Source organism: Sylvia atricapilla, chromosome 4, assembly GCF_009819655.1.
Source record: "Sylvia atricapilla isolate bSylAtr1 chromosome 4, bSylAtr1.pri, whole genome shotgun sequence".
NCBI lineage: Eukaryota > Metazoa > Chordata > Aves > Passeriformes > Sylviidae > Sylvia > Sylvia atricapilla.
Genome location: NC_089143.1, coordinates 17,124,018 through 17,136,809, shown reverse-complemented (window position 1 = coordinate 17,136,809; position 12,792 = coordinate 17,124,018). Strand labels below are relative to the sequence as shown.

The window sequence follows — 12,792 nt, the reverse complement described above, 5'->3', positions numbered from 1 at the left end:
GCTTTTTTGTTTTTTTTTTTTTATATTTAAGCAATTAGCATACGTCAGTGAAAACTTTTGATAAACTTCCAATCATTAAACAGCACAACATAAAGCAGAAAATGGCAAGCTTCTAAGTGTGGGACTTCATCAGCAGTAGAACAGAATTCATATAGCACCCAAATTCAACCATGTTGTAGATATGAGAATTTACTGGGAGATTTTTGTAACATTTTGTATTGAATTTCTGATTAGACTCTATAAAATTTACATTACTAACAACTTTCCAACCTGAGCTGGGGAACAGGGAGAACAACACAAAGGAAAACCAGACACATTTTTTAAGAACCTAGTGGCAAGACTCTGAATACTTGAATCATGTTGGGAACAGACAAGAGCTCTTATACAAGGCAGATGGATTTAAACAGTAGCTATCCTGTCTCAGAAATACTCTGTTCCTTCTGTATTCCAGCACTGTCTCTTCCTTAGCAAAAGCAAACATTCATCATTTCCACAGACAGTAATTCCCACTTCGAAATTTGTTAGTCTGCTTTAAAAATAGAGATACCTCTTCACTTTATGCTATGCAAAAAAGGGAAAAAGTGCACGTCCCTATTTTATTCCTAAAAACAACTCAGCACAGATTCTGCATTAAGATCAAGCAGCTGATAAAAAAGGTTTTGAATCAGTTGTTTTGAGGTTTATTTCTTTCTCTCCATAAGAACCATAAATTATAAGATAAATAGAAAAGGCAGAATCTTTAGCAGAGTTCATTATTCCACTCACAGTTTAGTGAGTTTCTTTGACCCAAGACAGCCATAACCCAGCTTCCCAAAAGTCTAAAGCAAGACAAAACAAGAAACTTCAGTACTTTGAGCTGATCTGTAAGTAGAGTACTTCTCCCTCTTAACAATTTGTAGAGACAACTGCAACCACTTAGGGAAGCTAAGTGAACTGCAAGGTCAAGAATACACGAATAGGATTTCTTAAATGAAAGGTGCGATTACAGTCCGCATTTCCAGCAAGAGGGAAACCTCTGCAGGAATCAGATCAATCTCAGTACCAGCATTCTGGAAAATTTAGTATAAAGTAACTTATCTGGTATCAAATGTCTTAAATCAGTCTCATAGGTCAAGATCACTCATATCTCTCACACAAAGAGCAAATAAACATTTATTACTTATTAGAAAGGTTGAGAATGAAAGAGGGGAAAATGCCTGACTGTCACTTGAGATGCTGAATGCATGAAGCTGTCAAGTATCCAGTTTGTAACTACCCTGAAAGCCACTTAATCGGGTCAGTTAAGGGCAGGTGGAGAAGGGCAGCAGCACACAGAGGAGAGGAGAGTTAACAGCTCTTCAAATACACCGCCCAAATCACTACCGAGGAACTACTCTCAGCACACAACACTACAAGAGGCTGTTTTGGCTCTTTGTAGTTTATGATGTTGGTGCCTGAATGAGGCAGACAAGGCGAATGATTTAATTCCTCAGTCCAAAAAGATGTCAGGATCTCCTCAGACAATATAAAAGATCGGGAAATTACTTCAAGTTACATCAAGTAGCAGCTGTCAAGCTACTACTGTATGTGAAACCTGGTGTAAAGGTCTTATAAAGCCAGGTGTGGGCACCAAAACCCTCTCCTGAGCCACTGGACAAGTATTCTTGAAGTCACCAATTAAAAGACACATACAGCAAGTAATATCACAGACTTCAATAACCTTAATTCATCATGCAAGTTTCCTCAGGTCACACGACAGTGTGTTTCTCTCATAGCTTTTTGTTCTGCAGCGTAACTGCAGAAAGCATTGACTACCTAAATAAGAAATCCATGATACATTAAATTTTCATTTCACTCTTTCAAGGTTTGTAGGACAAGGAGCACTCGCCAGAGATGACAACAGCAATTTAGAAATGACTGATTTACAGACAAACACTTGCTCAAAAACTCTGGTGTTTTAACATTTACTAAGCAGTTTATTTCTAATATGAATTCTCCAGCGAAACTCTGATGTTTTGCACAGAAGCTATAGCTTTAAGAAAAAGCTCTGTTCTGTGCAAGAAACACAATGAGGTACTAAGGACCCAGGGCTCATCTACCATTGCTTCTGAGGGCTGTGCACAAAGTTGATCTAGGATCAGTTCTGAAGTGCAGTTTTTCACATCAGCACTAAGCTCAGAGCCCTTTGGACACTTCCTGTGTTTCAATATAAGAACAGACACCACAATTTCCAAATGGACCATTTCTTATTAAATCCTATTTCACTAAGGTAGAAGCCATTTGTTAGGAGTCAGTAGAATTCCACCAGGATGCAGATGGAAAACAAAGGTACTTTCAATATATCCTAACCAGCCTGGTGGTCTTGCTGAGGAAATTTCTTTCTGAGAAGGTATAACGTCTGGCATTTCAAAAGGTAGGCCAATATGAGTTTAAAGGAGGGTTTGCTGATGCTGTTTCAAAAGCAGTGAGGTATTAAAACAAACCGCAATAAAGCACCTACAAAAAATGAGGAAGGCCAAAAATCAAAAGCCATGACAAATCTCTGAGGTCTTTAGATAGCTGTGAGAGCTTGGTGACACGGAACAAGAGTGCGTGTTTTTGGACACCATTAGAGGAGACAGGTATGAAGTGCTTAGGCATATGCATCAGTTAGAGTGAGGACAGATGTGTTTGTCATAGTTTAACCAATTTGAACGTCAATTGGCATCTCAAGACAAAACTTCATAGAGTGTGTGGGGAATTGTGCATGTAAAACAGGCATAGAACTGACAAAAGATGAGGAAGACAAGAACAAGTAATGCTGAAGGAGATGGTCTAGCCTCAAGAAGACAATCTCTTTAAGAGTAAGTTTTACCTTGCTCAATACATTTAACCAACAATTAAAAGAAGCAATAAAGTACACTGGAAGTTCTCACTCATAGCATCAGCAGAGAGTATGATGTAGACGTCAAAGATAAACAAATGACATTTCATTTCACATCTAATTAAACAACATGCAGGAACACACCTGTAATGAAATAATAAGAGATGCACAGTTGAAATTACTTCGACCAAAGGATCTCATTTCCTAACAGATCACAGGACAACTATAACTGAACAAGATTTAGGCATCAATAGAAAGAGGTGTGGCAGGACTTCAATTAGGAGAGCTTTGAAACTCTAAATATCACAGGAAGATCTCTGACTTCAAAAGCCACAACAGACTGGAACACACAACAGGTGGCAAAATTCCCAACTAAAAAGGGATCATAGAAGAGACTGGCTTGGAAGGATTTTATCTTCCTTTCTTTGCGTTAGAGCCAGGATTAATACACAAGAGTCACAGTTTCATGTTTGTACTCAGTGGTCATTAATTCTTATTTATATTACAGTCTCACGAGATGTGAACTCTACCAAGGTAGAAAACGGAGATGTCTCTAACTCTTTCCAAGGTTATTTAAGGACAAACTATCCAATAACAAGAAGACACCTATATTATTTATACTTTTAACCCAATTATTGACCACACAAGGTCTGCAATGCAGGCCTTTTTCACCCAATTAGAAAAAAACATCCAAAACCAAGAAGGTGGTGAAGAGGGACTGAGACAACACCTTAAATCCTCCATATTGCCCCATACACATTACTATATATTAAAACCCCAAATTCTAAGTTTTTCACCCTGTGAGATCACACAATACATACACTAGCTTTTAATTAAGACCATTTGAAGAAGCTGGAAACTGTGGAAGGAGGATGATAAATACTTAAAATCTGAAATTTTAGCATTTTAAAAATAAACTAGCAACATTTTACAAGAAAACACACTGAAAACCAGTAGTTTTTTTCCCACTGAACAGCACTTTGAACATGAGTAATCAACCCCCAGGCGCCACAAAAGCTAGGATGTCAAACTGGGTATCAGAACTCCACCAGCTTATAGAGAAATTGAAAGCAAGGAACATAGTTAAAGAGGTCACAAATTCAGTGAGCCTTCATTTACCAACAAACTTTAAAAAAAAAATTAAAAACAGCGGAAAAAATCACATCTAGTGATGTTTACCCAACTCACACTCTTGCAGTACAACACATAGTGCTATGGCGATATAAGCCTGAATGGATGTTGATAACCAAACACAAGACCAGTAATTGAGATGCTAGAAAAATTTTGCCAAGAATAGGATGTTTATCTAAGAAAGGGTTAATCCAGTTTCTCAGGATACTACACAGGAACCTGGACTGTGCCAGAAGTGAAAACAAGAAAAACAAACCCTGACACGCGGCTCTTTGATCTGCAGAGTGACATGCTCCTGAACACACCCCACAAAAAGGAATTCAGCTTCCACAGCTCAATGCATTTCTGGATATTCAGTTCTCTGCTCTTTGCATTACATCTTCTGTGCCCTTACAGGCTCAAACAGATGAGCCACTATCATCCATCTTCCCTATTCTCCCCTCACTTCCTCCTGACTTCTTTATGCCTCTAATGAGCGGAAGGATAAAGTGGTAGATTAGCAGTGGAAAAAGAAGAGAGACATCACATAGCAAGTTCATATCCCCAAACAAGGCTGTTTTTTATTTCAGTTTTGTTTGGTTTCATATTATGTGGTTTTTTTCCCTAAAGTATGGTGGCCAAATTTAGAATGTCATCTAACTTTTCAGAAGTTTGATACTATACATGTGAACCACACCAATTCACTTCTGTTCCAACCTCTATTAATGTTCCAACTTACCAAAGTTCCCACCAAGCACATTAAAGAGAGCAAAGTTCAAGAATAACACAAAAGACAGTAGTTCTAATTGGGATGAAGAATTTTAAGTTACTGAAGTCTATAAAGATTTGCCTGACCTCTACACTTTACATAAACACACTGAAGTCTAAAGGTTAGAACAACACTTTGTTTGAAGCCCTGATACTTGAGTCATATTCAAGAAAAAGGGATCCATTGTAACTGTCTACTCAAAACAACCATATAATGTAGCTGAAAAATAAAAGGCAAAGGTGGAAAAGGGAAACAGGCACTAATTTTTCCCATTTTAGCTGTAGGCAGTACAAGTCCTAGCTATTTGATAGTAGCTAGAATAGAGCTCCTCAACAGAATACACTGATCTGATAAATTGATCAGCACAGCACATACCTATTATTTCCCTTACACAGCAAGGCAGTTCAGGAGACTCAACTAACAGAAAACCAATTCAGTGCAACAACAACAAAATTTACAGTAAGTCTCCCAGACTAACTTAAAACAGAAGGGCAGTTCACTGTTCCACCAGACAAGTTCTACTACAAAGGGAGAACAAGTGGAAAGATCTTATTGTTAGTGGTACTGTATTCCCTCTTATCAAGAGTCTTGTTGGTTAGGACACTCTCCAGACAACTTACACTCTTCAAACACCCAAAAATGTCATTAAAATAAGCAGTTGCTAAAAATCAGAAACCTTGTTCTGCCCAGTAAAGCTACTTACACTTGACTCAGGGGAAAAAACAGGTACATTGTAAACCCGATTGGAAAACTGATCCAAGTTAAACTAGATCTGACCTTTCTTTCCTCTTCTTCCTCCTGCCACGTTTCCCTTCCCGTTTTCTAGGTTAGTGTTAAGGTAGATTAGTTTTACATTCTAGTTTATTGAATTGTTTAATAAATGAATGCTCATACCAGTCAACATAAATCTTGAAGGTAGGTACAGTGAGTTCTGAAAGAAAACAACAATACTGTGTCATGCATTACAAAAAAAAAAAAAAAAAAAAAAAAAAGTCTCCTGAAAGTTGCCAACCTCAAGCATTAGAGTACACAGTTACTAAACGCCAAATCAAGGGAATAACTGAGAGAGAAATACAGCGACTTTATTTGCACTCCATGGTTTTGGTTTACACAAGTTCCAGCTTAGGAAATTCTCAGTGCCTATAATGTAGAAAGACTATCAGAGTTTAAATTTCTCAGCTCTCTATCAGCACATACAAAGTAAACAGCTACCATAAAAGAACATACAATAAGAAAGTTCAAGCTATGCCTAGAAACACTGACAAAGATAATAGTAGTTCCTGGAACACTTAAAAATTGAACTGCTTCCACATACCAGTATCTGGACACAGGGAGCACCAAAAATAATCACAGGTTTTATCAACAATTCTGAAGATATGTGTATCTGCTTGCATGCCCAGTAACACACTCTATTCCATGTGCAAAAAATTCAAACCAAGCACTGCATACATGCCACACAATCCATGGATTAGTCTATGTAGCAGGTATAATTTCATCTTTCATAAAAATTATGCTCCACAGATCCTTACAATTGCAGGTCCTCAATGGATCAGTGAACTAGCACTGCATCTACAGCTAAATACACAGAACTTCCTCCCTCTGCCTTTTCAACTAAATCTCTGGGTGTCATTAATCTAACTTCTCTTATACTATTTTCACCACGTAGAGATTTCCCTCAAGCGTTAATCATAAGATAACCCTTCAAAAACATGAGAGCAGTGGGCAATTACTTCTTTCTGAGAGAAAAGGTGATGAGTTGAAGTGGACTGTGAGAGGGTGTGGAAAAGAAGCTGATTTAACACTACACATGTGAAACAAAGGTAGTCCAACACAAAACAAACCCCATGAAGTAAGTTTTCTCTTACTTCAGTCTAAAGACAGTTAATGCAATACAATACACCACAGCAACTTCCAATGACCTATATACACACACTGACCACTTTTCCTGCTTTTGTTAACCTGTTTTGTTCAGGGGCAATTGGGATGGTACATTTAGGACTGTGCCATTCCTGTCAGCTAAACCAATCCACCAGTTCCTTCCTGCTACTACCCATGCTGCTTCTGCTGCAAATACCTGTTCCTATCCTTGTTCTAGCAGCATGAGGCATCAGATTATTATTTTTTCTGCAAACCCCTAACTCTGCAACAGCCAGTTGACCGGACAGTGAGTTAAAGCAGCTCAGACAGGCGTCCAAGCATCCTAGAGGCACGAACATGTAGTCAGAATTGCAATTACTCCATTGTAGTAACAGTTTCATGGGACTTCGCAATGCAAAACAGCACTTTATTGCATTCTTAAACCGTGGTTCACAGTAAGTGTTCAATGCTAATGCCCACTTGCACACTTGACTCTGTAATACAACTTTGAGATACTCCCTGACATGATACCATCTTCCCTCACTGCATCAAAAACTGCCTGTGAACCTGTGCTGTGATTCCTGTTCTTCTTCCAACATTTGCAGTAACACTGAGATTACTTCCTTGATCTGCTTGTTGCTGGAATCACACCAAGGGTTTCACAGCACAGCTGAAAGCACAACAGATCCACAGGAACACCTTACACCAAGTGTTACTGCCCATCATATTGGATGATGGCACTGTGGCCACAGTAGGGTTGTTGGTGTTTAAAGGTGCTGGAGTGCTAAGGAAGCACAAGAGTTCAAAGCAGGTATCATACTGAAAGTCACTATTGCACGGTCTCTTAGTGGCCTGACATGTGACAGAGCACTGAGCCACCATAACAATCATTAGTAGATACAAGAACATTACAGATGTGTAGGAAAACAATTGGTTCTCCCACTACTACAATGGCAACCATAGAAAATCACCTAAAAAAAAGCCATGGTGACATTACAAGAAGAAAGTGACACTAACCACCTGCACAGTACTTGCAGCCACATGGAAAGAGAGAACACTGCTGCATATTGTGAGAATAAAGATATGAGGTATTTAATGCAGGAGTGTTGAAAGTGTGGAGACACAACCAAATGAAGCAGTTATAAATCTTTTGTTTGGGGGGAATCCCTTTTCTTGGAAAGTGCACTTTTGAGACAGCTTGTTCAAAAATAGTAAAAAAAAATGAAAAATTTGAAGTCTAGATCTATCAAAACAGAATTAGTGCACTAATGTATCCTAGTTTTGAAGGAAAAAAAGTCTAAAATATTTAACAAGAGCAAAGGAGTATTTGTATTCCAGATTTCACAAGCATACAAAAATGGATTTTCACTTTGATCCAATTTCAGTTTTCATAAGAAAGTAATACCAAGGCTATTTCCTGTCAAACGTGTGCTCTTAAGCTGCAGCAGAGGAACAGTAGAACTTATGCCCTTCCCCCAAATAGCAACGTAATTTTTTAGAAAAAGCAGCACTAATATTTTAGTGTTCCACTGAAAATGAAAAAAAAATTTACTCAGACACTGTTATATTTTCACCACACTGCACGGTCCTAGCAAGATTCCAACACCCATGGAATTACCTGGCACTTTCCATTAAAAAGCCTCATATTACTGCCCCAAACCTCACCCACAGGCTACTGTGGTAACATAGCAAAAAGCCCAACCCTGTGCTTGAAGCTTTCTTGCATCCCAGCCATGTGATGGTCTCTTATCATGGAGACCAAGTCCCCATGACTTAGTCTCTCCTCTGTGCCTATTCATGAAAGTAAAGGGAACTCAACGTACTTGTCAACACTCTGCTATGAGGTTCAAATGAAACTGGGCAGTGGGATCAATTACTGCTTGAAAAAAAACTGCATAAATCCTGTTTTTAAGGTTGATCACAAAGCTAGACTTACAGCTCCATAGCCTCTCAATTCAATGGAATAGAATTTATCAGTTCACATTACATAGTTCTAATAAAAAGCACCAGAGAGCACTTTTAAATCCTTCTGATATTCATGATATTCACCTACATAAAATACCTTGCAACTTAAAGCACCACGGAACTCAGTTACTGGCCAACTCAGGTACTTCAATTCTCAGCTTTCTGGCACTCTTCTATAAAGATACAATTTAGAATTAGGGTATTTTGTATTAGTTATGTCACAAAGCCTGTACCTAGGACAAAGCACACCAGTGGGCACTGCTGGTAAGTATAAGCAGTACTTGTTAGCACATACTATACAGCTGTAAGGACACCAACAGAATTGAGATCTCCAGGTGCTTTTTAAGAGCATCTAGTTTTGAACTCTGATCGAGTCATGCAAGAGTTAGGAACAGCCAATAAGCACAAGTCTAAGCATCTTAGGAATGTCAGTGCTCAACATAACACACACAAGGATTTCCAGCTTAACAGACATTTTGTACAGAACACCTATTTCAAATTTCTGTTAATATATTCCATTCATTTACCATGTGGAGTCTTTTGTACCTTCAAGTATGTTTAGATAACAAATAAACAGATTTTCAGTAATGTCAGTGAAATTTTATCACTGTTTTTCTTTTCAAATTCTTTAAGTGTTTGAACATTTTGACATGAGACTTTAAGTAATATTCTGCAGGTCTTAAATTAACATAGTAGGCTGGCAAACCCCAAGCTTTTAGAAATATTCATGGGCTTTAGAGTTAAGCCTGCAACCAAGCCTTGGTCAACCAAGAATTCAGCAACTGATCCCTTCAAGCAGAAGTCCCTAACCATCACTAGTCCTCCACTGAATATTATCTCAGTCTCACTGTTGTAAATACAAGCAGTGTTCACTGTGACCCTCAACCATTGTCTTGGAGGTGTTATCTCTGGCTCAATTTACCACTTCCATAAAGAAAGTAGATGAGGAATCTTTAACAGACCAATGATTTCAAAGTGTTCAATTAATTATACTACAGAAGTGCCAATACTGAATTTAGCATCAATACAGTAAATGACACAAGATATCAAAATAAAATCCTTCATCCAAAATGTTCAAGAATTGAGGGACTACTGCCTTACCACATTGTTATTTCTCACCTTTCTCAAGAATCATAGGTTTGTAGTAGAGTGCCAAATCCATCATACTCACCACTCCTTGCTCCACCATGTTGCCATTTCAGCCATCAACCCAGCCATTCAGACCTACCAGTTAACACTAACTTTGTTACTCTTCAAATCCTTAGGAATACTTTAGCAAGCAAGAACAACAACCCATTCTTACTTTAGAAGTTATTTTTAGCTATTGCAGGAGGATACTTTACAGAATTTAATGCAACAGAATTTCAAAGGAGTAAGGGGAAAAAAACCCACAAACAAAAATCCCCAGCCCAAACCTGTTAAGCGTACTCTACCTCCATTATCCTGACTGCTCACTTTCTTGCCACTTTGTTTACACTCTCTCTCTGATAAGAGCAGCTCAACAGGCCTGCCAGGTAACAGTTCTTAACTGAGATAGCTCTTGACTAACTATTAAACCATAACCTATGTCCTTTCTCCTTAGCAGTTGCTAATAATTTCAGGGCTCCTTTCTATCAACTGAAGTTAATGTCACAAATATACAAAGAAATCATACCCATAACTTCTACTACAAATAAGACAAAGCTGAATGCGAAGCACCACCAAAGTGCAATCAGTGTAAAATGTAAGTAATTACATGACAGTTTTGCACTCTGCAATTCTCAGTGAAAGGCCAACCAAAAAACAAGTCTGAAGAAGTTCCTTAAACCCAGGAGTTCTGCCCAGCAGAGGACTCAGCTTACTGTATGTCTTTACACTCCTTCTCAGTGTGGGTTGTGCTGTGCAAGTGTTTCTCAAACACATCTGACAGTATACAACTAAGGTTCCTTCAGTCACCTACTGACAAGCAGACTTCTGAGACTTCCGTTTAAACTTTTAAGTGAAATGCCATGAAACAACAGGCAACCACAGAAAGTGCCACTTGTGAGAGATACCCATCCTCAGATTTAACACCTTACCACAGCAACTATGCCAATAAACTGGCTTTCCTATATATTCTAATTAAACTGTGTTTTTTCTGTTAGAAGCGTTATAGAGTGTAGCAGTGCTTGGAAAACACTATTTTCTGAACAATACTATAACTTGGAGGAATAAAAACACACTGGAAGCATACACAGGCGTGTTAACGTATAGACAGGTGTTATAACAGGTGTCTACAAGTGATATTGGGGCAACACAGCAAGATCAAGAAGCCTGTTCCTTTGAAACAGTTCTCAGGTTAGTGAAAAATGTAAAAAATCCGCGAACTCGGAGAGCGCTAATTGCCTGTAAATACAGGTATACCAGCTTCTTAGGTATTCACTTCTTTCTTTGCTCTTCCTCAAGCGCCCGCAGAAGCACTGAATGAAGTGCCGCTCACCCTCCCAGCCACACCAGACGTGTTTCCCCGCTCAGCCATCGGGGAGGATCGGCACTGACTCGTAACACTCTACTTGAAGAGCAAGGATTCTATTTCCCCAAGGATTCTATTTCCCCAAGAAAGAAAACGTCAGTTGAAACAATAGAGATAAGCAGTTCCTGGCCTCAGTGTACACACCCCACCTTCCCCAAACAAACAAACAAACAAAAAACCGAAGCGCCCGCCGCCCCGAGGCGGCACACGTGCCGAATGCCAGCGCTTACAGGGACAGGGGGCGAGAGGGGAGGCTGCATTTGGCCGGGCGGAGCGCAGCGGGAGCAGCTCCGGTCCCGGGGCTCCTGCAGGCGGGAACGCCGCCGGTGCCTGCGCGCCCCCGCCGCCGGACACGCGCGGGGAGTCACGTGACCCGGGAAACCTCCCGGCACGCGAGCCACCGGGGCAGCCCCGGGAGCGGGTGGGGGGAGCGCTGCCGTCGCCATGACAACTTCCAGGGGGAGGGAAAACTTCAAATCCCAACCGTCAGTGCAGGAGCGGCTCCCTCTTAAAGGCGCACGCACACACAGACACATACACAGAGGCGGGCTCCCTTCCCCCCTCCGCCCCCCAGGCAGTGGCGATGGAGGAGAGGAGGGGGGCAGCCACCGGCGCTCACCGCGCGAACGACGAGGAGCCGAGACAAAAGGACCCGAGCCGAGAAAGGGTCTCGGTCGGCGGTAACGGGAGGGACCCAGCGGCCTCAGGCAAAGCCCTAACACCCACCCTCCGCTGCCCGGAGGCGGCTTAGGACCTTCGCTCTCCCCCTACAGACCCCGTCTCCGCTCCCGCCCCCCAAGAAAGCCGCTGGAGCCGCTCCTCCATCCCCGTTCCCCCCCTCCGCCCACCCGACAGACCTGGGCTCGGAGAGCCTCGCTCGCCCCGCTGCCCATTCCCCTCTCAGACCCCACTCGCCGCCCCGTCCCTCGCCCCTCGGTTCCCCCCCGCTGCAAGCCGGGACATGCCGCCGCCCCCTCTCTTACCCACACAGTGCATGAGCCGGTGCCGCCAGGAGTCGAGTTCTCGGCGGACTCCCCTGCGCTCCGCCGTGCAGCGGGGGCTCCGGCACTGGGAGGCGGCGGCAGGAGGAGCGGGAGCCGCGGCGGCCATTCCTTCTGTTCCCTTTTCCATCTGCCTCTGACCTCACGCCCGCTCATTTACATACGAGCGCGCGCTCCCCCGGCTCCTCTCCCTCCCCCCCACCCCCCTTTGCCTCGTCGAGCGCGCGCCCGAGGCCCCCTTCCCCCCCCTCAGCATCCGGCGCGGGGAGCGCGCGCGCCGCCTGGCGGGGTGACTGAGGCGCGTCCCCGCTCCCCGCGGTTCCCCCGCCCCTCCGTGCCCGAGCCCCGGTTCTCCCTCACAGACCGCAGGCCGGGCCGAGAACCGGGCCGAGAACCGACAACCCTTCCCTGCCCGCCACTGCCCCGCTGCCCATCGATTTCCCCTGGCCTACAGCTCCCGAAGGGCAGCGCGCCATCTGCTCCGGCCCAGCCAGGGCAGGCGGCAGCAAGGCACGCCGGGAGCTGTAGTTCCTGACGGAGGGGAGCGGCACCGCCCCCGAGGTTTCTCCTCGGGTGGGCAGCCCAGCGGGCCCTATCAGCGGCCCCAGTGCCCCGCGCTTCGCAGTGCCGGGCTCAGAGCACCTCAAAAATCGCTGCGGGTCTCGCCTGCATCCCACAGTCTGTCCTGGGCGCTGGTTGCAGCGGGGCTCCTGGCTCAGGTGCCCCGGCGCCTCTTCCAGCCCCTCGCCCACACCTG

General features: G+C 42.8%; 1 protein-coding gene across 11 annotated transcripts in view; it reads right to left on the bottom strand.

Annotated features, from left to right (window-relative positions):
- LCORL (ligand dependent nuclear receptor corepressor like) overlaps positions 1-12,224 on the bottom strand; it is a 78,950-nt gene extending 66,726 nt beyond the window's left edge. For 10 of the 11 annotated variants that reach the window (XR_010743428.1, XR_010743426.1, XR_010743427.1 and 7 more), the window contains exon 1: positions 12,018-12,224. Coding sequence is in view for 7 of the 11 variants with exons in the window: in XM_066317177.1 (XP_066173274.1) it covers positions 12,018-12,165 (148 nt within the window). In the remaining 4 variants the exon portion in view is untranslated. The remainder of the gene's footprint in view (positions 1-12,017) is intronic. The other variant, XM_066317179.1, reaches the window with a different exon arrangement.
- Positions 12,225-12,792: the final 568 nt, after the last annotated feature.